Source organism: Hetaerina americana, unplaced genomic scaffold (assembly GCF_022747635.1).
Source record: "Hetaerina americana unplaced genomic scaffold, ioHetAmer1.1.p SCAF_81, whole genome shotgun sequence".
In the NCBI taxonomy this organism is placed as follows: Eukaryota; Metazoa; Arthropoda; class Insecta; order Odonata; family Calopterygidae; genus Hetaerina; species Hetaerina americana.
In genome coordinates, this window is record NW_027287439.1 from 407501 (window position 1) to 431515 (window position 24015).

The 24015-nt window shown below is 35.5% G+C and overlaps 1 protein-coding gene across 1 annotated transcript in view; it reads left to right on the top strand.

Annotated features, from left to right (window-relative positions):
- The window catches only part of Ctf4 (Chromosome transmission fidelity 4), a 22611-nt gene extending 496 nt beyond the window's left edge, over positions 1 to 22115 (top strand). The window contains exons 3-19 of the mRNA XM_071597181.1: positions 1 to 16; positions 138 to 246; positions 338 to 610; positions 1880 to 2004; positions 2083 to 2233; positions 2461 to 2632; positions 2765 to 2883; positions 5014 to 5198; positions 8146 to 8393; positions 8969 to 9237; positions 11831 to 11965; positions 14063 to 14233; positions 15298 to 15500; positions 15917 to 16023; positions 17683 to 17906; positions 20635 to 21045; positions 21177 to 22115. The exon at positions 1 to 16 is cut by the window's left edge and continues 136 nt beyond it. Coding sequence (XP_071453282.1) covers positions 1 to 16; positions 138 to 246; positions 338 to 610; positions 1880 to 2004; positions 2083 to 2233; positions 2461 to 2632; positions 2765 to 2883; positions 5014 to 5198; positions 8146 to 8393; positions 8969 to 9237; positions 11831 to 11965; positions 14063 to 14233; positions 15298 to 15500; positions 15917 to 16023; positions 17683 to 17906; positions 20635 to 21045; positions 21177 to 21338 — 3080 coding nt within the window. The 3' untranslated portion in view covers positions 21339 to 22115. The remainder of the gene's footprint in view (positions 17 to 137; positions 247 to 337; positions 611 to 1879; positions 2005 to 2082; positions 2234 to 2460; positions 2633 to 2764; positions 2884 to 5013; positions 5199 to 8145; positions 8394 to 8968; positions 9238 to 11830; positions 11966 to 14062; positions 14234 to 15297; positions 15501 to 15916; positions 16024 to 17682; positions 17907 to 20634; positions 21046 to 21176) is intronic.
- Positions 22116 to 24015: the final 1900 nt, after the last annotated feature.

A 24015-nucleotide genomic window follows, 5' to 3' on the forward strand; every position in this document is an offset into this window, starting at 1 on the left:
TTGTGTCTGGATCTTGGTAACAGTGACTATTTAGACATTCGTTAATTTTAGCATTTCATGTGTGAATACCATTACGTTAACCTTTTTATATTTTGTTTTAATGTTGTGCTACAAAGTGATCACTTTTTCCTTTTTAGTGACATGACAATTCATGTAACAGACAAGGAGAGTCTTAAGGATAAAGTTTTATCAGGCCATAAAGCTTCCATCCTTGGCCTTGCAATAGACCCTAAAGAAAAGTATTTAGTAAGTTGAATTTTAATGGTTGACTTTAATTGGTATAATTTCCTTCGTGGAAGGAAGAGCGTTTACCTTCATGTTATCATTGTATTTATAGGCTTCCTCCAGTTGTGATGGCAGTGTCAAGATATGGTCATTGTTAGATGGGAAAGATATAAAAACATGGAATAATATGATCGAGCCCACCAATAACTTTTCAGCGGCTAAAGCACTCGGAAGAGCGGCTTGGACTCCTGAAACAGGAAGTTATTTAGCCATACCTTCAGGCAAAGGGGCAGGCTCGGGCGAAAGATTGCACTATCAAGTTATCTTGGCTGAGAGAGTTACTTGGAATACAATGATAACTCTATCAGATGAATACATAAAACAGGTATTTTCAATTGAGGAATACTTGTCTCTTCCCTGGTTTTCTCACTCTGTATACCTTATTTATTTAAGAAAGTCCTTCCTTCCTAAACTTATTTGGTATATATTGGCAGAACGTTCCTTAAAGTTGCTAATATTTAATAGATTAAAAGCTTAACTTAAAATAATGTCCAGGGCAGCAAAAGTGGTGATGAATAAAAGTATATTAATCTCTGAATTATTGTATGAAAGTGAAACTTGGGTATGCCAGAACTAGTCTAAACTTTTAATCTATTGATTAAAGTGTGTTGGAAAACTGGAGTGATAGGGTGAGGAGTCTTTTGTGAAATTTTGTGTGTTTTAATAGCAATGAAAGAAGTGTGATGTGCTGGTTGGTCATACTGAGAGAATGGATGAGTGTCAAATCACCAAGCATGTATATGAGGGAAGAGTGCATTATTTGCCATTTAATAAATAATATTTACCTGGCAATGTTCTACCTTCCCCATTGAAAGAAAATTATAATTGGTTTAAAGGCATATTTTATGTTTAAAAAATATTACGTTGCTGATTTGTATAGGTCTGATGTTTTTGTGTTCATGCGATTGTCCTAAAAGAGTATACTGTAGAACAATATATTATCTATGTATCTGTCCTCAGGGTTCTATTGTAGGGCATGTGGCATTGACTGTGAAGGCACCTGCCAGAAAGAGTACGATATTGCTTAAATTGGGTTTCTCTTCACTTGGTCTCTGCTCCACAAATCCTACCCTTCACAAAATCTCACCTTATTCCAATGCTATACATGACCTAAGCAGTCATTAGCCTCCTCATGACTGCAACTATTATGCAAAATCTGATAACTTGTTTCGCAACATTTATTCCTGTTTTTCTTCACGGAAAGACCATGGATTCAGTCAGTCCAGACCTTTTGAAAATAACTAGATAGAGGATCTTTTTCTGAAAATCGTCGTTTAGGTTTTAAATTGGATTGGTCAAAAAAATACATTCCTTTGAATATGAAATTGATTTTTAGAAAATTAAAAGTGGAAAGCATTTCTCTGAATAAGGGTATTCATTCAGAAATACCATGCAGTATATTAGAACCAAGAATGCCAGTTCAAGAAATGGTATTTATTTGTAATTGGCCTGTAAATGTTACTCAGCAAATATGATGCATGCTTGAGAAACATTCAGGCCATGAAATCATGGGAAAGAAAAGGATGAAATATGATATTGAAGCCTCCGTTATTGAAACTGACGTAAATTTTTATCCTTTTCTCTCTATAAACAGCCCATATCCATTGCTGCGTTTTCTCCTTGTGGAGGATTTCTTGCTGCATCTTCTGTGGGAGGTGAACTAATCGTTTGGGATATCAACAGTACAAAGTCTGTCGTGAAGGAATCCCATGGATCAGGGTACTGTACCATGAAAGGACTACCACTCTGTAGGGTAGGTAGTAAATGTGGGGGCTAATTATATTTTATTTTTCATAGGTTGCCAATGACAGCTATGGCTTGGAATCCATCTGGAAATGGAGAAATCGCTTTTTGTGATAGTCAAGGGCAACTTGGACTTTTTGAGGGATGTATCCCACAGACTCAGGATAACTCCAAGGCCAATGATTTTGATATTCCCGTGGCCAATGTGAGTAGTTTTTCCTCTTATCGCTGCATATCACCGAATTTTAATCAGTTGGTGGATTTATTTTCTTCTGTCACGGCTGATAAAATTAAGTGCCGCTATCATTTCAGTCCTATTTTTATAAAAGTTGTGTGTAGTCTTACTCATTTATAATTCCGTGTGGAATTTTATGTACGGACACTTTATTCCGTCTCTTTTTGGAAGTTTTATGTTTGTTTTTTTGTTATCAGGGAATCAAAGAAAATGATAATGTGTATGATAATTTGGATTCGTTGTCAAACATAATGGATGAGGATGATGATGAAGATGATGAAAATGTAATTTCATTGGAGAAAATAAAGGCGGAAGTTGGATTTGGGGTCAGCACTACAAGTAAGGAACCAGAAACTACTAGTGTAGCAGGTAATTAAGACTCGAGGATGCTTTGATTAAGAGCTTTCAAAACTCCTTGCACCATTTCCTGGTTAGGATAAGTATTTCTGTTATTACCATTCATGTGCTGTGTATTTTTCGTACCATTTCATAAATATATAGATGAGGAAGATGATTTTGGCAAGAAAATGGATCTTGTTAGTGGTATGCCAAACTTCACAAAATTACAGAAACCATTCCAACCCTCATCAACACCAGTGCATTTACAACAGCGGTTTATGGTGAGTAATATTTCATCATCTCTGTACCTTTGAGTAAATTTGTGCCTTAGTGGGTGTCTCCTAATTATGTATTGTATGCAGGGTTAAGTATGTTGAGTGTGTTTTATTTTTAATTCCCAGCAGTATGTCTATGCAGTTCACAATTTTATTCTTCTCATCTAATGTGCACATTGAAATAATAATAAAATTTCTTTGTGCATAATTTTCACATTCCTATGAGAAATGAAATATGTAAGTTATCATTGGAATAATATAATGTCCACTGAGCATAATAGAAAAAATACTAAAGAGGTGGACTAATTTCAGTTTCTTCAGTTCAATATAGCATTGTGTTTTTAATAAAATGTTGTCGTCTCTGTTAAATTGTTTGCTTCATGAATCAATCTATGGATGGAAGCAATGGACAAATCAATGTTGATTGGCAAATACTTGTTAATTTTCTACACTTATTTATTGCAACACTAGACCCATTTCAACATTTCCATGTCATTATTGAAATTACAGGAAATGATACTTTTGATTATAATTTTAATAATTTTATTTGTCCAAGGATTGGTTTACAGCAACAATATATAAATTCAGAAATGTCTCCTGATTCAGAGATGAGAGATTAGGATGTGAACATGTCGGAACTGGTCAAATATTACAATAAATGAGTGTGTAGAATTGCTAAGTGTTTTTCAACCAACATGAGTCCACCTACTCACAGTACGAACGATTGATTCAATTCAATGCTCTGGAAAGCTTACCTCCATAAGCAGCCATGAGGCAGTGATGGATTGTATAATTTAATAAACCAGAATATTATTAATTAATTCATTTTATATTGAAATTTCAATGTTATGTATCACTAAAAGTTTGTGTGTATAGTTTTATATTCACATTATGTATTTTAGAATTATGGATTTTGTTAAATTTTTGATGACGTGTGAGTAAATTTTTATTATCATGGTAGTGCATCTAAACGTAATTTAATTTTGCCATATGTTCCTGATTTTCCATTAAAATACATATTATATCATAAAACTATTTCATCAGTAATATATAAATGACAATATTTAATGTGAGACAACATGTATTTATTTTGCAGTGTTTCATGGGTTAGAATTTTGATTATAAATTTCATCGAAAAGTGAGCAACTCTTTAAGGAGATATTCAGTTGTTCATTTAACATTTTCACTTCGCTATGTTGTTGGATCCAAAGTTTACATTTCCTCATCAGTCTTCGATTAGGAAACCATATTAACTTAATGATTTTCAGTCAGAGTGAAATTTTTGCATTTCTGATATTATTTCTGCCCTTAGTTTCCTTTTTCATGTGTTCATAATGCCTCCTTCACATTATTTTTGACAACATAATCTCCCTTCTTCTTTCTATTTTTCCATTTTCCTTGCCTTCAGTGATTCATCTTTGTGAACAGTGCCTTCTTAATGTGAGTCAAAAATGATCTTTTTCTTTTTTTGTAATGTTTTAACACGCAAGTATCTTTTACAATTCTTCGTAATGCTTCTTCATTTGTCACTCTGTGGCTTCACTTCACTTTATATCTTTTCTTCCATGACCTTTTTTTAAAACTTTGAAGATACTTCTCTCCTTTATTCTCCATTTCTCTGGTTCACCCAAAATCTACTATTCTTTAGTACAAAATGTCAGGAATATTTTTCTCCATTCTAGTGCTGGAAGAACTTTAAACACCTTCTTAATGTGCTCAACCAAGCCAATGTTTTACTCTCCCACTTTTTGCAATCCATAGCATTCATTTCATGTTAATATTCTATGCAATTTCATACGCGCATAGTTATAATACAGCTTTTTATCATTTAACTCCCTCTCCCTTCATCAGACTTTCCTGCAATAGTGACCCTGAACTCGTCAGTGCCTATTGTGACATTACAATAGCCATTGCATATTATGATAGGACTATATTATACAATTGGTTGTTCCCCCTCTCTTCCCCTGGAAGTTGAATTACAGGATTTTGTCATAATCAAATTTTAGACCATGAAGGCATTTCATGGATCCTCTGGTGCTTTTACAGAGGGCGAGATGTTCATTGAATGCCTGTCTTTGGATATTTTAATAAAAATAAATAATTTCACCTCGGCAACATAATTTTTTTATATTACAGGTCTGGAACTCTGTTGGAATGGTTCGTTGTTACAATACAGAAGAAGAAAATTCAATTGATGTGGAGTTCCATGATTCATCGATACATCATCCCCTCCACATACCTAATTACCTGAAGCACACAATGGCCGCTCTCACCAAAGAAGCTCTCTTGCTAGCTTGTGAGGTGGATGATGAAAGTCCTAGGTAAATTGCATGGTAGATGAACTGTTTAATGCATATACATACATATTTAGACTTCAAATTTGAGAAACAGCAGATGTTTGCTCTACCTTGAGTTGGAAATTCAATATGGTTACTTTTAAACTAATTTCAGCTTTATATTTGAGTGTTCTACTGATGTCAAACCATTACTATTCATAATTTGTTTAGTATCTGACTATATACTAAGTAATTTACTTTGAATAATGAAGGAAAACTTTTGCATGAAGATAAACTTAATGAAATGTGCTATGCAGCTTAGCATTGCTAATTTCATGACATAGTTAAGTTCATGGTAACTTCTTTAGGTTTCTATTACTGAATAACCAGTTGTTGTAAAGCCTGCAATTATATCTAGCAGTTGACATAGGCATTTTGTATTCTATAGTGATAATACCATAAAGTTCTAAAGTACCTTGAATATTACTCCTGAAATGCTGCCTAAAATCAGGTAAGTGAGAGGCTGTTTTTTGTAAATCATCAAAGATCTTTAAACATTAGCTGAATAATTGACCATGTATTAGATGAGTAATTGACCACAGAGACTATGTTAAGTCACTAATACTTCTCTTTTGAATAATATACTCTTTGACTTAATTTTTAGCATACTTCAATGCTACATATTTCTGTGGAATTTCCTTGTTGTAACACCTTAACTATCATGATCAATATTTTGGCTTCCAGATGACATTTTCATACATTTATACCATGATTGAATGTGTATTATTTAAAAGAGTTCCCTAGGGGTGTCAATTGCATTAAACCTTAAGTAAGGGAAGTTATTTCATTAGAAAGTTTCTACATTATCAGCCTTGTATTGACCCTGATGACCCTTAATTTATAAGTAGCATGAGAAATTCAATTCTGTCTTCATTTCTTTGTAACTTCTGCCTGCCTTCTTCATGCTGTCTAAAAACCTTATTCTATTACTTTCTCTTCCATTCTCAATAGCCATTATTCTCCCTTTTATCAAGGCCTTCAGCTTACCACTATCTTTCAGTATTTCCTCCGCTCATACTTCTCTGCCTTTTTCAGATTCCTACCCAGAAACCTTATCTCTTGTCACACAACATATTTAAAACCTTGGTGTTTGTCTTCCTCTTCATCCAGCTTATTTTCTTCCTTGCTGTGGGGGATCAGAATGGTGCGGTGGCTAACATACTGGCTTCCCCACCCAGAGGGCCCAGGTTCGAATCCCAGAAGCAGCAGATATTTTCCATTGGTATCCCGATCTCTACTTAAGGTGCTTTGTGGAGGGCACTTTGAGCAAGTGCGCCATCTGTCGAATGGGATGTTAAGTTGCGGACCCCTTGGCGCCTTTCATTAAGAGTAGGCTAATGCCAACACTGGGTTTCTCATCACCCTTCATCCTTTCCCATCCATCCCCAATGGCCCAAATGACCTCGGCTCTCGGTCGCCTCCCCTAAACACAACTACAACTCCATTTTCAGTCAGACCCGCATCTCATAAAACCCCAATTTACACTCATGTTTTTGTCTCAAATACCAGATCTCTCATTCATTAAGCACTACGATGCGTATTAAAGTATTTAACAAATATTTTTTTATCATCTTTGCTCAAGGGTATCCATCATCAGTTCTCCTTCTCTTGCTAATGCCTCTTTTGCTAATTCAATTCTTCTCCTAATATCTCATACTACGATGCCACCTTTTTCCTCCTAAAATATTTCTCGTGTGCATGGACTGCTTCATATAACAATGGCAAAGTTGTCCACGAATTGCAGTGAATAAATCTTTTCTTAGTGTGTTCATATATGCACTGTCGTTTGTCTTTTTCTTGATCTTGTCAAATGTCTTATCCTTCAAGATCAGGGGCTGCAATTAGTAACCCTACTTAATTCCTTGTTTTGTTTTAGTTTTTCCTCTTCTTTCACCACATCAAATCACTGCCACCTGCTCTCTGCATACAAGTTGTAGTATGTGGACTAATCTCCTGCTGTTGAAGGTCATTTCAGTTATTTTTAAAATGCATGTGCATAGCATTGTACTCAAGTTATAATCAAAGGCTTTTTCTACATCTGCAATAGATGTAAAAGCTTCTTGGGCTTTCTGTCTTATATGCTGAATGATGAGTCCGAATGGTTTCTCCCGTTCCACTACATCTTCCAAAGCCAAACTGATCCTCATTCATACCCTTAAAGTACTCCGTCATGACCTTTGATGCATGGGCTGTAAACTATAATCATTTGAATGTTTTGATATTTGTTTGCCATTTCATTTTTCGGTGTATGCCATATTACATGCCTCCTCAAAGTCCACTTTTATTTACCCTCTCAAATACAGACCACATATGTATTAGAATGCACATCTGCATCAAACTTATCCTGATTTACTTCAAATAAACTGCGAGAAATGCTACGACAGTAACTTAAGCAGAGTTTTCTGCTAATTTGCATTACAATGCAACAGTTTCGGAGTGTAAAATTCATTCACATAGGCCAGGATCTCATGAATCAAAGTTAATGGTTTTATTGGTCAAAGTGACTTTTGGATTATTGCATTGCCTGAGTTATTTATTAGTTTGAATGGTATATTTTATCAATCCATGCTTCATTTACCCTTAAATCCTTGACTGCAGCATCAAATTCAGGCCTAAGGAAGTCTCCTTTCTTGTCATCATCAAAAGCATCCTCTTCTTCCAGTATTCTGATATGAAAATCTATCCCATCTTAAAGTTTATCCAATTACTCTTTCCTTTTGCTGACTTAATCATAATTTTAAAAGAGAATTTCCTCTACTATTTCAATTTGGAATTATATTGAGCTTTGATTTTCATAATTATTGAGAACTCTTTCGCAACACGACTCCTATTGTATCAATGATGTTTTGAATGCATTGCTTTTTTTAAAAATCAAAATTGGTTGTCCATTTAAGATTCAATTCACCATGCGCATGTGAATTGTTTATTTCAGTAAGCTTGTATGCGTGATGATGAATTCTTGGGATGGGAGCAAAGAGTGGAATGTGGACCTACCTGAGGGTGAGGAAGTGCTGGCCGTTGGTGCTGGGTCTGGATGGGCAGCCGTCGCTACTGATTCCTATTCTCTTCGTTTTTTCACGACTGGAGGCTGTCAGCGTGAGGTGATCTCAATTCCTGGACAAGTGGTCTGCCTTGCTGGCCACGAAAATCAACTGGTTATTGTCTTCCATGGTGGTATTGGTACGTTATCTCATATTATCACTTGGGAAAATGTAACTGTCTAATGCCAAACACAAAGGGGAAAGATTCAGGGGGCGATCGGGATAGTGCGATAGTTAAAGAGCTGGCTTCCCACCCAGAGGGACGGGGTTTGAATTCCAGAGGCAGTAGATATTTTTCAGTAGTATCCCGATCCCTACTTGAGGTGTTTTGTGGAGAGCTCTTTGAGTAAGCCGTCTGTCGGATGGAACGTTAAATTGTGGAACCCTTGGTGCCTTTTTTTAAGAGTAGACTAATGCGTAAATAACAAATTGGTGACATTCCACATCAATATATTGTGCCCAATCTATTTCAATATCAGCACATCATAATGAGGCATATATGTACCTGGATTATGTAGTATTTTGCACCTGACAATGATGCATCGCAACTGAAATGCATTGTGCTTCATAAATCGCTGTAGAAAATTACAATTTTTATCATTTTGATACAGGAAGATGTCTCAGCAGGGATCTTCAAATGATTTTTCTTAGGATTTATTCCCTAGAAGAAATGTTTGGCTAACTAATTTGACCACTGTACTCATCTTTTCCCAGGGATTGATGGAGATCAGCACCTTTACTACCAAATCGTAACAGTGGGCAGTAGAAGCATAGGTGGAGCTGGTTTATTGTCCCACCCACCCCACCCATTGCCTTTGTCGCAGAAGTCAACCCTCACTTGGATTGGCTTCACCGATGAAGGCTCAGTTGCTTCTCAAGATTCTTTAGGTGTGGTTCGGTTACTCTTTGTTCCAAGATCAGACAAAAGGACTGGCTACCACAATGCTGCCTCTTGGGTTCCAGTGTGTAAAACCAATGCAAATGTAAGGATGTTGAACTACTGAAATTTCTCATATCAATACGGTAATGGGTGTATGATTGCTGTTGTGTTCACTGAATGTGGCTTCCATTATTGAAGGCATACATGGAATTTTAATTTTGTGTTAGTTTAATCATATTCATGAATGAAGAGTACAGTAATGGAATTGAAAGTTTCTATCTTAAGAGACACCTTTGAATTAGCCAGGGCTTCATTTCAAAGTGAAGAATGATTGGAAAAACTAGGAAAAGTCTATTTGATTCATTCATTTAACATAGAAATACAGAAAAAGGACACTCTAATATCTAGTTAACGTTTCGACGGCACGATGGTTATTATCAGCATCGTCAGGGCCATTCCTTTGAAATATTATTATTATTAAAATTTACATGTGCAGATAGACAGTGTGAGGTGGCACACAAGTCCCAAGTAATCACAAAAGATAATATGTAAAATCAGTCATTAAACAAAAGTACATTTAAAGGGACCTTCAAAACACAAATCTCTTTCACAAAGCAAGAAAATCCCCATCTCATTAACATCAATCAATCAGCGAGAAAAAAAATGCAAAAATAAAAAATTAAGCTGTTACATAAAATTGTACACCACACATCAATCAAATTTTTACATAAATCCCTGACATCTTTTCTTAAAAGTATGCACTCTGTTAGGAAAGGGCTCGAATAGTTTTGCAAGTAAGGCATTCCAATCAACAATTGTTTTATTTATAAAAGAAAATTTTTTTATTCGTTCTTCGGGCCCGGCATGTTACCTTGAATTTATGGTCATTTCTCCCTTTAAAATTTTGGTTCCCCGCCTCTTTCCTAAGATCTGCCCAAGCTTTCTCCCACTTCAGAATGCGGAACATTCAACGAAGTCTGCTTATTTTTCTTCTACTTTGTAGAGGTTCCCAGCCCAGCCTTTTTATCATGTCAGACACTCTCCATCCTCCTATGCTCCCCAGTACATATCGGACAGCCTTTCTTTATACCTTTTCTAGTTTTGTAACATGTCCTCCTTTGTGCAGGTCCCATACACATGATGAGTACTCTGAAACTGGTCTTACCAGGGTCTTATACGCATTTTCCTTAGTTGCTCTAATGCTCCCTGTGAGGTTTCTCATCACCCAAAGAAGAGTTTTGAAAGCTTTCTTAACAATATATTCCACATTTAGCCACCACTCTAAATCCTTGGTTAAATATTTGTGTGAGTCAATTTGTCATGGTCAGAGTTTTCGGGCTATTAGTGAAAATCAAGTCATAATGAAGCAAAAAAGCATGCAAAGTCATAAGAACATGCTGTGAAAATTCTTAACGCCATAAGTGCAGTAAGCCAATGCACTCATTTAAAGGAAACATGCATACGATTCTATAACTATTAAGATGCATTGATGATTAATCAAAATGCTGTACCAATTTTGAAACAATGGCTATTTTTTGTCAATTATGTTTAATAATATCAAATTTTACAGTGGAAACACTATTAATGCTCTATCATTTCGAATTCTATGGTCTTGGGCTCAACTTTGTGGAGGTTCATGTTCGTTTAAATGAATATACTTTGTAACTTCCACACAATTTTTATTCGTACTACCGGTTTCAACGGCGTCATCATCAGGTACAAACATTTTTCGGGCACAGGGTTGTATATATATATATGCACTCTTCGGAAAGGAATGTTGGGGGAGGGTGGGTGGGGTGAATGGCTAATGGGAGGGAGAGGGGTTAGGGGGGGGGGTTAAGCCGCGTGGCTGGCAGGTAAAGGTCCGTTGGCGGGGGGGGGGGGGGGGGGAAGGTGGCATGGGGGAGGTGAAAGAGAAAGGAAGTTTTTGGGGTGAGCTAAATGAGGAGGTTGGAGGAGGGTAAAAGAGGCATGATACAGGGGTTTTTTGGCACATGTTATTTCCTGAAGGAGATTTCCAAAATTGGGGAGTGATTTTCAAATAAAATTTCGTTGACTAAATGTCCACTCTTCATGTGTCTTCTTATCTCCAGTTCTTCCCATTTGTCCATTCTTCTTCCCTTTTTCCACGACGTGTAGTATTTCCGGGTTGAAGTCGCTGGAGTGGTCCTCCTCCCACAAATGTTTCGCAAAGTGCGATTGTTTTAAATTCCCCGTGCGGTGGCTGCGTTTGTGATCCCCCGCGCGTGTGAGGAAGGATCTGCCTGTCTGTCCGATGTATGTGTGGAAGTTGTGTGGAAGTTACAAAGTATACTCTATCATTTCATAGTATTCCTGTGGGAATCTGAGTGATTATTGTGAAAATTGTTTGACATTAATCAATAGTGAAATAAATGAAGGATCCCACTAATTACTGGTGGATAATTTCTTCAATTAATCTAGTTGCAATGATTACAGTTGTTAAATTTAAAGTATTTTTTTATGTTAAGATGATTAATGTTGTTTAAATCTGATGTTTGACTGGCCTTTGGAAAAATTATAAAAAATGGTGGAAAAAAATGAAACTAGTTTCCCCGTAATGCAGTTTCTAGTATGCTGCTCCATTTAGGCCTAAAATAGCAATTATTTAGGTTTGTGATTGTATAGTTGAGTACATAAGTCATATTTTAATTAACCTGTTTCTTTGTTTTTTTCAGCTGAAAAACAAGTATGATCATTACTTCATCCTTGGCTTAAGCGAGAAATATCAAAATATTCGCTGTGTGCTGTGCAAAGGTTCCCACTACCCTCAAACCACACCTCGCCCATCTGTTGTCGAAATTCCTATGCAGGTCAGTGGTGGTACAATGAACTCTCTGTACAAAGTGAAGGTTGCATTGGTTGTGTTTGTATTAATATTAACATTTTACTCTGATTCTTGAGTGTTGCCAACCCACTGTAATAATGGAAAGGATGAGGAGAAAAAATATTTTTGAGCCATTACAGTTTGTATTTGTGCTCTTGGTGGGGTTCATACTTAGTTTTTGAATTTTGTCCCCCACCCCCCCCTCAAAATTTCTGTGCCAAATCTGACCATGTTGCAAGACCTTGCCAAAGTATACTTAAATGTTTCGAGCAAAATGAAGTTGTCAGAACTCAAAATATCTGGACTATCTGTCATGATTCCTTGATGGTCAACGTGAGAGTTGACTCCTTTTGTTGTGGGATTAAATTTCAAGAGTATTCTGTAATGAAAAATGTGCTGAACTGTACACATTGGGTTGCAATTCAAGGACTAATGTCATGATGGAAACAGTTGCTTCTAAATGCAAATGGCTTTGTCATGTGCAATGTGACATTCATGTTCAGGATGCCCATAAATATAGGTTATAGGAGATTTAATAAAATACCTTGTGACATCTCACCCCAGATATTATGAGAGGAAAAATACTTTATTGTGAATGTGCTTAGCTATTTCATGCAGTCCTTTCATATCTGAAAATGTCTGTGGAACCAAGTAAACTTGCAAACTCATTTGGGTCATCACATGTCAATTAAGAAATGTTATTCGACTCTCCCCTCCCAACTTCATCTTGGAATATGATCGAATTTAGTGTTTGAATAGTGCCTTGCTCTCACAGTTCAAAAAAGTTTATGTATGTTGAGTGGAAAATTTTATCCTTACGTTGCAAGCAATTATACCCTCAGCAGCCATTGAAAAAAATGTCACTATTAGACAATTTTTCTACTTGCTGCAGCAGTTTTGTTGTACTTAGTTCAGATGCCAAAAAGGAATCACTCAAGACATAAAGAGTGGACTTTAGTGTTTATTATTTTATACTTGGTGAAGTACCTTTTTTACTATTCAAAGTAGCATGTAAGAAGTGTAATTTTAGTCAAATTAGGCATAAAATATGCCAATAATGCTCGAGTAAGTCAATATTTGGTTTTTGTCAATTTAGTCTGTAACACTTGGGTGTTTTAGGGTAAAAAAGTAAAAAAAAGGAATGACTATTGTTGCAAATCCTTCGCCCAGGAAAAATTCCTCTTTAAGTTAAGTTGTTAGGAAAAACTTAGTTTATGTGAACTGTAGAAAAATCCATGTGGGACACATTTTAAAAAAACATGAAAAACACTGAATTTGCAAGTCCTTCGAAATTACTTTTGAATAAAAAAGAATCATCTTGTAACTCAAATGGGTTAGTGAGATAGAGGACTTGAACTTGGGTAATAAACCAATGCTCAATTTCAACTCAAAATTGACCATCTGCGAAGGATGTTCCAAAAGGTGTGATCATATATTTTTCAATGCTCGTAACTTATTGTGCAGACAATTCATTTCATGTCATATTACTAGCTCAATGCGCAATGTATGTGTGGTGTTTGGTATTCTTTATTGTGCTCTTTGTTGACAGTCCTGCTGGATGACAGAAAAATTCATTTGGGCATGGTAAACATACCAAAACTAAAAATGTGTTTTTTACGTGATATTAATTAAGGGGGAGGAGGTCAAAGATAGAAGTAAATAGTTGAGGAGGAAAAATGAGATGAGGGTAAAGGTAATATAGGGGATGGTGAAACATTATTTGAACCAATCCAAGGCAAAAATAAGTACTACCCTACATTTTAATGATTCAATTGAAAATGGTACAATTTATTTCATTCAAGGGTTAGCCTTGGTGTCATTATGTTCATTAGAGTCAAACTATTATTTTTGTATGCGAATTGGTGACTTTGCCGAAGTTGGTGATATGAAATTTCCACCAATGTCTTTGAATTAGTCTGAAGCAAACTTCCGTGTATTCAAACATTGTGTTGACTTCCACAGGAGTGTCATAAAATGTCCTATGGCTATGATAACTTTCAGACATTTCTGGTGACGTAATTCATTCTCTTGTGTCCCTAAATTGTTTGGTAATTAATGTCTTGATGACATCCTTTGATTTCAGATGCCATTGTGTGAAGCGCAGAGTGAAAAGAGTCAGCATGAGGAGAAGTTCTGGCGTGCACAACTTTTCAGCAGAAACATTGAAATGATGAGTAAGCAGGACGAGAGTTACATGTTTGAGAAAGACGATTTAGAGAGAACATTGAAGGAGACTGTGATGAAACTTTTTGCGGTATGTTTCAATGTTGCTTTTAATGTGATTGCGAATTTGTATTTTTATGTGAATGATTCTGTTAGCTGAATAACCATTAATTCATGGTCTTGACTAATTAATGCCTTCTGTGGTGTCTACCCATGCCTCTTATGGTATCATTACTCATTAGAATTTTTACAGTGTAGTCTTGTTAGGATGCTCTTTTATAGTATGTTTTCCGTATTAGAGCGTCCAATCCTCCAGTACTTAGGTCTCAACTGATTTAAATATTTTACATTAATGATGTAGTGTTAGTGAGGTAACCAAACCGTTTGCGCAGTTTGTTACCTCTCTAAGGTACTGAAGTGAGTTAAAATTTTAGCAATCTAAATATATGGCGGTAACAGATTCTGTTAATGTAAATAATTGTTATCTAAGTTAAATGTCTGTTATTTTTGTTCATGTTCAAAATTATTGCCCAAGCTAACCAATAGATTAGATTATAAGAAACTCCAGGGGAAGCTTGGATTTCAACGGAGTCATCTGCTCATATGTATCCATTAAAATAAAACAATTTCAAAGTGTAAAATCCTGTCAAGGTGAATGATTTTCACACTTGGAAATTGTTGCATTTTAACCAATAGAAGTTTAGTTTCAGTGGATGGGACTTTTGACTTAACCCAATAAAATTTTGCTATTGGTTTAATTTCATTTCTCCTCGTTGTGAAATCTATGTGTTAAAAAAATGTGTCATGCATGAAATTTTTTTTTATGGTAGGTGTAACTCCTGCTGTAGAACATCTCATTCCAATCTATCAAAGTCTTACTCTGCTAAGCTTATCCTTATAGGAACCTATGCCCTAGGAAATTGAAAACCTTAAATGATATTTATTTTCCTAATATGAAAAGTATTCCTCAACTTCCCTGAAGTCATTTCTCTAAGTTTTTCCTAACTATTATCAAAGAAATTTTAACTGGGATAGGCTAGCCTTATTGCTGCTTTTTCTATTCATAAACTTTGCATGTCAGTGCAAGAGCTGAAGGCATTATTGTTGCATGCACTTTACAAGTCTATGTCACTAATCAGTTGTATCTTTAATCAGTTGGCTTGCCGAGGTGATTTGGATTTCAGAGCTGTGGAGCTCTGTAAAATGATGCCTTCCAGTCAAGTTGTAATGCTAGCTGAGAAATATGCATCAAAGTTAGGTAAACAGCACTTAGCGGACAGAATAAATTCAGTTGCGACTCAGAAGATTGAAGAAGAGGAAATGCAGACCAAATTAATGTTTCAAGAGACTGAAGAAAGGTAATTCTGCACTTTGACATCAATTATTTACTTTCTCCTCCTACTGTAACGATATTGTTGTCTATGCTGTTTGTTTGTTTTGTTATTTCCACATCTGTGAACAAGTGATGTCCGATCTAATATTAAGACTGCATGAAGTTGTCGATATATCTCGTATAATAGCTCCTGAACTCCATCTCCTGGCCAAAGACTCGGGGCAGTTGGTTGCATCAAGGCAGATGTCAGTGTGATTCACGTTTCCTTAATAGTTCAAGTGGTATAGAGCATTTGCCCAGCAATTCGAAAGATCCACGGTTCAAGTCCTGGTCAAATAAACCTTTTTATGCTTGTGATATGCTGGATTCCAACTTCCCCACCATTCCTGTGTTTTTCCTTTATATGTATTCGTATTTATTTTTGTGATGTTTTATTTGCAGGAATGGATATAGAGGTTTAAATTCTCCATTGTTGTTCAATACCGATGATGGTGCGAATGATTACCCAGGAACTCCAGTGGAATTTTCAAATGCTCCAGCAAGTTCAGGTATTTAACAATTTGGTTATCACAATGTTACGAATTTTATATAAGGAATGTGCATAAAAGTGCCAAGTGAAACACCTTCAGTTATCCTTGGACCATGGACACAATTGCCAAATATTGTACACTATGGAAAATAAGTGGGCCATGGTTTATGGCTAACACATATCTTCTTGGGATGCAAGAGCATCTGTAGCCACTTTAATAATATCTTTTCATAGTACTGTCAAGGCATGAGGCAGGATGTGCCAGGAAACATGCCATGAAATCTGTAAAAGAGACATATGTACAGAAGCCCAGCCTTGGTGTTATCAAGGGAATTTATAGTTCTATTTTAAATGGTTTATATGTAATGTAAATTGAATTAAATCATGTGGTTTTGGACATTCATGTTGGTTATAAGCTCGACTGTATCCAGTGGAAAATTCTAAGCAGCTTCTGTAAAAATAAAGTCGTTATTTGTTTATTGCAGAAAATGTGTGGAATGCTTTTTCATTAAATTAAAACTGGAGCAATTTTGACTCGTGCCATTCATTAAGTATGATTTCACTAATTATCTTGCTAAATGTGAAGCATATTTGCCCAGTAAATTTAGTTTTCATGCAGTATAATACCAGTTAGAAATATGAAATGTGGATCTTATTTCAGACTTTCTTAATCTTTGAAAAATAGAAATATATTTAATGAGTAATAATTTTATAAAGCCCTTCAATGTCATATGGACTTTTGTTGACTGTCGCGTCGCCTCTTTAAAATAATAATTTCATCACATTTATACACTTGCATCACTGACTTCTTTTGAAAAATTGGATCGAGTACAATGGATTGGATATTCACATGAAACTGTCCAGTGTAAGTGATTGGTTATTGAAATCTCATTCTGTAAACAAGAAAACTTTATCTGTAATTGTCAAAGTATTCATTTTGTACGTTACATTTTCTTTATTATATTGAGTCCTTCAAGTAGATGTGGCAGTTTGGTGGGTACTTGGCACTGGGCTACTGAATGAAGAGCCTGTTTTTTGATTCTGGGTGGTGCATCTGGGCACCCTTGGCTTCACTCAACCTGTGTGATTTTTTGGGCACCAGATATTCGAGGGAAATCATAGGTGGCACAGGGAAAGGAACTGGACCCCCCATACTCTCTTAGTGCTTGAGTTTGACACGTCATTTAGCTTAGAATTAGGTGCATCTACCCTCACCTATCAAACCAACCTATGGGTTAATCATTGTGATTAAATATTTTCAAGCAAAATTTAAAAAAACTGCCTTTTATCATGATCCATAATTTGATTTTTTAATCAATGATTGTATCTTACTAGCGGTACTGAAAAGCTCTCAATAATTCTAATAACTCATGGCCAAGTATGAATTTTGAATGGAGAAGAAGGTTTTTGTAATTTAGAAAGACATCCTCTCTCCCTTTTGATCCGTTAAACTAAGGTTCATTGTACTGAATGAGTAATTGTCCTCTTTTGTTATTTTAATATAAATTTAATTACAGCTATTTTTTTATGATTGACATTTATACGAATATACCACTGTAACTACCTTATTACATTGAAAATCAAAGTGTATTTGATTGATGCAAATGCATAGCCTAAAACTCCTGTGAATTCATTGTTGTGTACATATTTGTTTAATTAATAATTTCTCTGTTTTCAGGGGAGAGTGAAAATATTCTTCTATCAGCGAAGCAAAGATCCTCCAAACTGTCCAACATAGTTATCAAGCCATCAATAAAGCCGGAACAAAACCCTTTTAAGAAAACCCCCACGTTATCCGATGGGAAGGAGAAGGGACTGTCACGTTTCAGCTCTCCCCCTATTCTAAACATGAAAATGTCCAGACAAAATAGCTCTTCTGATGTATTAGTTCAGCAACCTAAGGTTGGTTTCTTTCTTTTCTTCCTTTGTATTAGTATCACCCTTGACAGTTTGAGTGGAAGTGACGTCATAATTCATCTGATGCCAATTCATAATGATGGCTAGTGTCATCACCTCAGTGTGTACTTATTTAATGGCATGCCTCATTTTGTAAACTATAAAGTTAAACCAGGTTACTAATCAAAAATTATGTAACAGCACATCACAAGTATATTCTAATTGTCCACCATAGCAATTTTATAACATGATCATAGCTTGGCATTAATGAAACCCGTTGGTTAAATGAACTGGTGGGAATATTATAAGCACTTGATTAAAACCCAATGTTAATGGTAGTCTGTGAATGTATTTACGTGGTTTGGCTTTGAGTGAACTGTGGTTTATATGTGCATAGAGTTGCACAAATCAGTACAATTTCTATTCAGTGCTTATTACTAGATATACAAGTATAGCAGAAAGACATGGGAGAAGTTACATGTGAGCGCTACCTTTAAATCGTTAGTTAGTGACACCATTCTATGTTCCATGGCTGTGCTCTCTCATCCCATGAGAGCAGAGCAAATACTCTTCAGTTTACGTCAATATTTTGCTAAACTAGCATGAGTCCACGATAAACAGTTGTATGAAAAAGATGACATTTTAAATTAAAATACGGAGGCAGTGTATTTTCAGCCTCCAATGGGCCATAAATAAAAACAAGTGAATATTAAAAAAAATCAAAATTAAAAGTTATGTACACTGATGGTTACTTTTCAACATGATCACCTTGACGATTGAGGCATTTGTTGACCTGCGGACAAGTTTTACATTACCCTCATCTTAAAATTTTGACGTCAATGAGCCATTTAAATGAGTTTTGACGTTGTCTTGAAGCTCCTCATTAGTTTGGAAGCTGATTTTATGGAAAAAACTTAATTAGTGAAGGTCTTGTGTTTAAATGGTTTAAATGTGAAAATTTGAAGATGGCCGAATTGATGTGCATGATGACCGGGGTCAAGGACACAAAGTCTGCTGATACAGACAGCCTTGTTCAACGAGTTGACAAAGTGGTGAGAGAAAACCGTCGGTTCACCTTTGGTGTTTTGTGCATGGTATTTCTGAAAGTTTCAAGATCTTTTCTGTACTAAATCGTTATGTAACATTTAGGCTGCAAAAAATTTTGTGCTCGCTGATGATGAAAAAAGGATATTTATTCTGAAGGTAGAAATTCCTGAATTTTCAATCAAGCAAAATTGTAAAACAATAGTTGGGATTATTAGAGAGGCAAATCAGATGAATAAATAATTTTGTCCATTCAAAACATTAAATTTTTGTGGCAAATAGTCTGGCAAACATTATAAAAAATTTATAAATCATAAATAGAGCCTGATTATCATTCAAAAGCATTGTATTCAACGCACAAGTATGTGTGGTGTTAAATAATGAAAACTTCGTTGCAATTTTCCACAGTTAAAACTTTATTGCCGACCATGGTTTCGATACACTGTATCATCTTCAGGTGACCTGAAGATGATACAGGCGACCTGAAGATGATACAGTGTATCGAAACCATGGTCGGCAATAAAGTTTTAACTGTGGAAAATTGCAACGAAGTTTTCATTTTGTCTCGATTCCACAATATCACGCCTGACTCTTCACTTTTCGTATGTGTGGTGTTTGTTGCATATCGAGTGCAGGCATGAAGGACAAGGCATCTTTTTTTATCTTCATTTCATATAAATGTTTGAATAAAAAATTCCAATTATTCTCTTTGCAGTAATCATCTCACAAAACAACTATAGATGAGGAATATATACTACAGATATTTTGATAGGACACATGTCAATGTGCACAGGCCAACTGATGCAATGTTAAGGCGTTTAAATGGTACAAAACTTGAGTAGTGTTCACTATCAAGTACAGATGGCAGTGAAGTTTGATTTTGAGGTGGAGGTTCTCAGTTATGAAGTCGTGAACATGGTCTGGGGGTCTTTTGGACTCCCATGTGACAACAACAGTTTAAAATGATATACATATTTCTTAGGAACCCAACTATGTTGTAAAGTGAGCTATATACATAAGATATTTTGGATGATGTGGTGATGCCAAACCATAGGTTTTAAGTTTGTGTAATATCGATCAAACTTTTATATCAGAATTTGATAGCTGCAGCAACTGTCTGTGAATTTACGTGGACAGTATAATGTGCAAATATATGATGATTTTATTTCACTTTACTGAAGTAGAACTTTAATGGTGTACCATATTTGATGGAATTTAAGATACACTCTTTTTCCAAAATTATCATTTAAAATAAATATTTGAAGGTTTTGACTTCATGGGTTAACATTCAATGCTGGATGTTAATTTTTACCCCAGATGGCTACTACTGCCTATTTTGACTCCATTATATTTACTTATATGTAATATTTCTTATTCAATTTAAGAATGTCATAGCTGTGCTATTATGTCACGTGAATATTGTGTTGTTTGCTTCTGTGATGTTGAAAGAGGGGCGACGAACTCATTGTATTTTATCACAACTGATCTCAACAAAAAAGCATGTCCTCTTCTCACTAAGTGGAATTATTTGTTTTTTTTTAATTACAAAAACGTAAGATGGTGGAGTCTTTGTGATTTCAACGGAGACGGTTAGAACTCTCTTTTTATTTCCACTTAAATGAGTGTGCATCTTATATGCCGTCAAATATGCTTGTTTGCTGAAATAGAAATTTTGATTTTGCTTCACCAGGTTAAGCAAACAAAACTCTCGGGTGGCAAAGTTGAGAAGCCAGTCACGGAAAAACAAGAGAAGCTCGGTCAACGTGCCAAGAAAGGAATGACTTACATTCAGTGGTTTAATAAAGAGAAGGATGCACTTTTGGAAGAGTTCCCGGACTTAAGTGTATCAGAACTAACCAAAGTTGCCATGAAAAGGTTCAAGGAACAACAGAAAATCAACAAGGAAGAAGTAGCCAATGGAGTGGTAAACCCAGATGCAAACAAAGTGACGACGAATGGTGTCTCTAAGAGTGCAGAGCCCCTGAAAGAGGATAAGGGACTTGAAGAAGATTCCATCGGTGGGTCTGTTATAGAAGGAGAAATGAATGATTCTGTTGCACAAGAAGAATCCGAGTCAGTGCCAATGGAGGAGAATTCAGAGGTGCGTATTGCGTTGCAGCTTAGCATAACATATGTTTTGTAATCATTTAAGCTGCATGTTTCCTTTTGATGCACGTGTTACTGTTATGAAATTTAACTTAAATATGAACAATGTTGAAATCGGTTTCACAGGTTGCAGATGATGAAAGTTCTGAGTCTGTGATTCCTTCAACACAAGCAGAGAAAAAGAGGAAGTCATGCGGAGACATAATCAAGGAATCCGAAGCAAAGAAGGCGAAAAAGATAGGAAATGCTTCAAGTAAACTGTCGGCATTTATGTTTAAAAAGTCTTAATTAATTTATTGAATGTTATGTCGTTAAGTGTATATGAGTAAAATTTGGCGTTATCGGTTTCCCCCAGTAGTGTTATTGATCCATTAATCTGTTTCTTATTTTCCATAAGGAAGATATGATTTGAGAAAGTGTTCAATGACTATAATTGTGACTTCTTTTGTGTCAGTTTGCAAGTTTAATATATTGCTTGTGTTTTTCTTGGTTCCTCCCTTTTACATATTCTCCTCCTCACAATTTCCAACAGGAAATGTTTTATCTCTGCCTGGATTTTAGCAAGGAGAGCCTATATTGACTCCAGTGTAGTCCACTGAGGCTCCGATTTCAAGAGACCTTTGATGAATGTGCATGTTTTTATCACATTTTAAGTAATTTTATTGGAGAAAATCATCCTGTTAATGAAAAATACCTGGAAACTCATTGGCTAATGTGATTACTTAATCTGTCTAGTGAGAAAAGTTTTTATCCTTGGGTTGTTCTTAGTGTGTTACATATTTATTCATAAAATTTTAAAATAATTTCTTAAAAATAATGAGCGGGGAAATTTTAAAGACTTCAGTTGCAACTAATCATCTTAAATATTACAAAATTAATGTTGTACTGGCATGTATTTTTACACAATTGTTCCGGAATCAACGGAACGTTGGCCTAAACTGTGATCGCTGTACTGTCGCAAATATTTTTCTTTCATATTTAATGTTGACTGATGACACTTTTAAAAAATTTGACTAAAATTGCCAACAATCACCCTTATGCATTTATCACATTTAAAATAAAATTTTGTAAATATAGTAGTCTTAATATTTTTATCATGTCAATAAACTTCAATTTTTATATGATTATCTTTGTATTTAAGACATTTACTAATTGTTTTAATGGGTTTTTTCTTGATGAAATTAATTTATCCTTGCCGCCCACAATGGTAACAGCAAATCCAGCCAGATAACGCTCCTCAGTACGTGATAGATTGGAGAGTATGGTATTGCATTTCATTTAAGTGAACTGAACTAGTTGGAGAAGTATTTTTTGCCTCACAAGTTCCGGGTGAAGTCAGCATTTAAGTCTCCAGTGATAATTGTATTTTCGTGGAGAACCAAGTAGGGAAACAATGTTCTTTCAAAATTATTTGAAAAAATATCCTTGCAAATCCAATATGCAGCAGCCTTAAATATTATTATTTTTTAGTTTGATTACAGCTCAAGGATCAGCTATTCAGGGTGGGAAGCAGTAATGAGGAGCATGTTTGCCAATAGGAGAAATTATGTTTAAATTGCTACTCCGAAGTCTAAATTATCAAGTCACTTCAACCGGAACAAAAAATAACCTTCCAAACATACTTCACCACTGAATTAATTTGGTTTAAAACATACTTCCAATAAACAAATAATTGGAATGTGTTCCTTGTGAAAATTAGTCTACTATAGTTAAAGTATTCATTAAATTCTTCAAAATGCCTGATCATTGATAATGCATTTACATGATACATTGTTAAGTTAGTTGTAGACTTCACGTTTGCATTGTTACCATCTTATATATGAAAAAATAGTTAATAGAAACAGGTAATCCTCAGAGGAGCAGCTGATAAAGCAGAGCATAGCACCACAAATAGATCCCAGAAGAGAACAAACAATAGTAGAGATGGGGACGGTGCAGTGGCTAATGTACTGGTTTCCCATTGATATAGCCCAGGTTTGAATCCTAGAGACGGCCGATCTTATTCAGTGGTAATCTGATCCCTACTTGAGGTGCTTCGTGGAGGGCGCTTTTAGTGAGTATGCCATCCATTAGATGGGACAATAAATGGTGGACCCGTTGGTGCCTTTTGTTAAGAGTAGTCTAAGGCTGATGCTGGGTTTCTCTCCACCCCTCCTGTCATATCCATCCCTAATGGTGCAAATGATCTCAGCTGTTGGTTGCCTCCCCTTAAAAACTAACTGCTACAAGCAACAGCCAATGTTGGCTTGATTCCCACCTAGGGAGCCGAAATGTTTTCCAGTGCATGCAAATGAGAATATATGTTTTTGAGCTTATACAGCCAGGGAAAGTTTTTGCAGTAATATAACGAATAATGCCCAACTCCTTTTTTGCGATACAACTTTTTTAAAATGTACATATTGTAAGAGTAATTTGTATCTATACTTGGTGGACATTCTTACATGAATTAAACATGGGCCGTGATGTTTCTCCCTAGTTTTCATGGAGAAGTCCTAATCAGTTTCAACATCTTTGTGTAATTTTCAAGGACTGATTCACCTCGACTCAAAATAGGTACAAAGACAAAATAACGTGTCAGATCTCATAAAAACTTGTGAAAAGTTGTATCAGTGTATGATTCATTTAAATTTAAACCTAGATATTCCCCATAATAATTAATTATTAATGAATTGATTATTAATGAAATCATGGCTTAGTTTAATTGTTGATTAAATTTTTCTGTGCAATAGTTTTTTAGAACCCCTGAATTGCACTACCCAAAATATCCTCAAAACCTCTTACTACATTGCAATGCAACAATTTCAGAGGGTAAAAATCATTTCTCTTGATAGGGATTCAAACCCAGATCTCTTGATATTCAGCCGAGTGCTTTAGCCACTTAAGCTACCGAGGTGTCCTCTTAAACTGAGAAATTTCCTTGGAATTTCCCCTACGTGTTACGAGGGCTCATTCTTTGGCTCTTCAA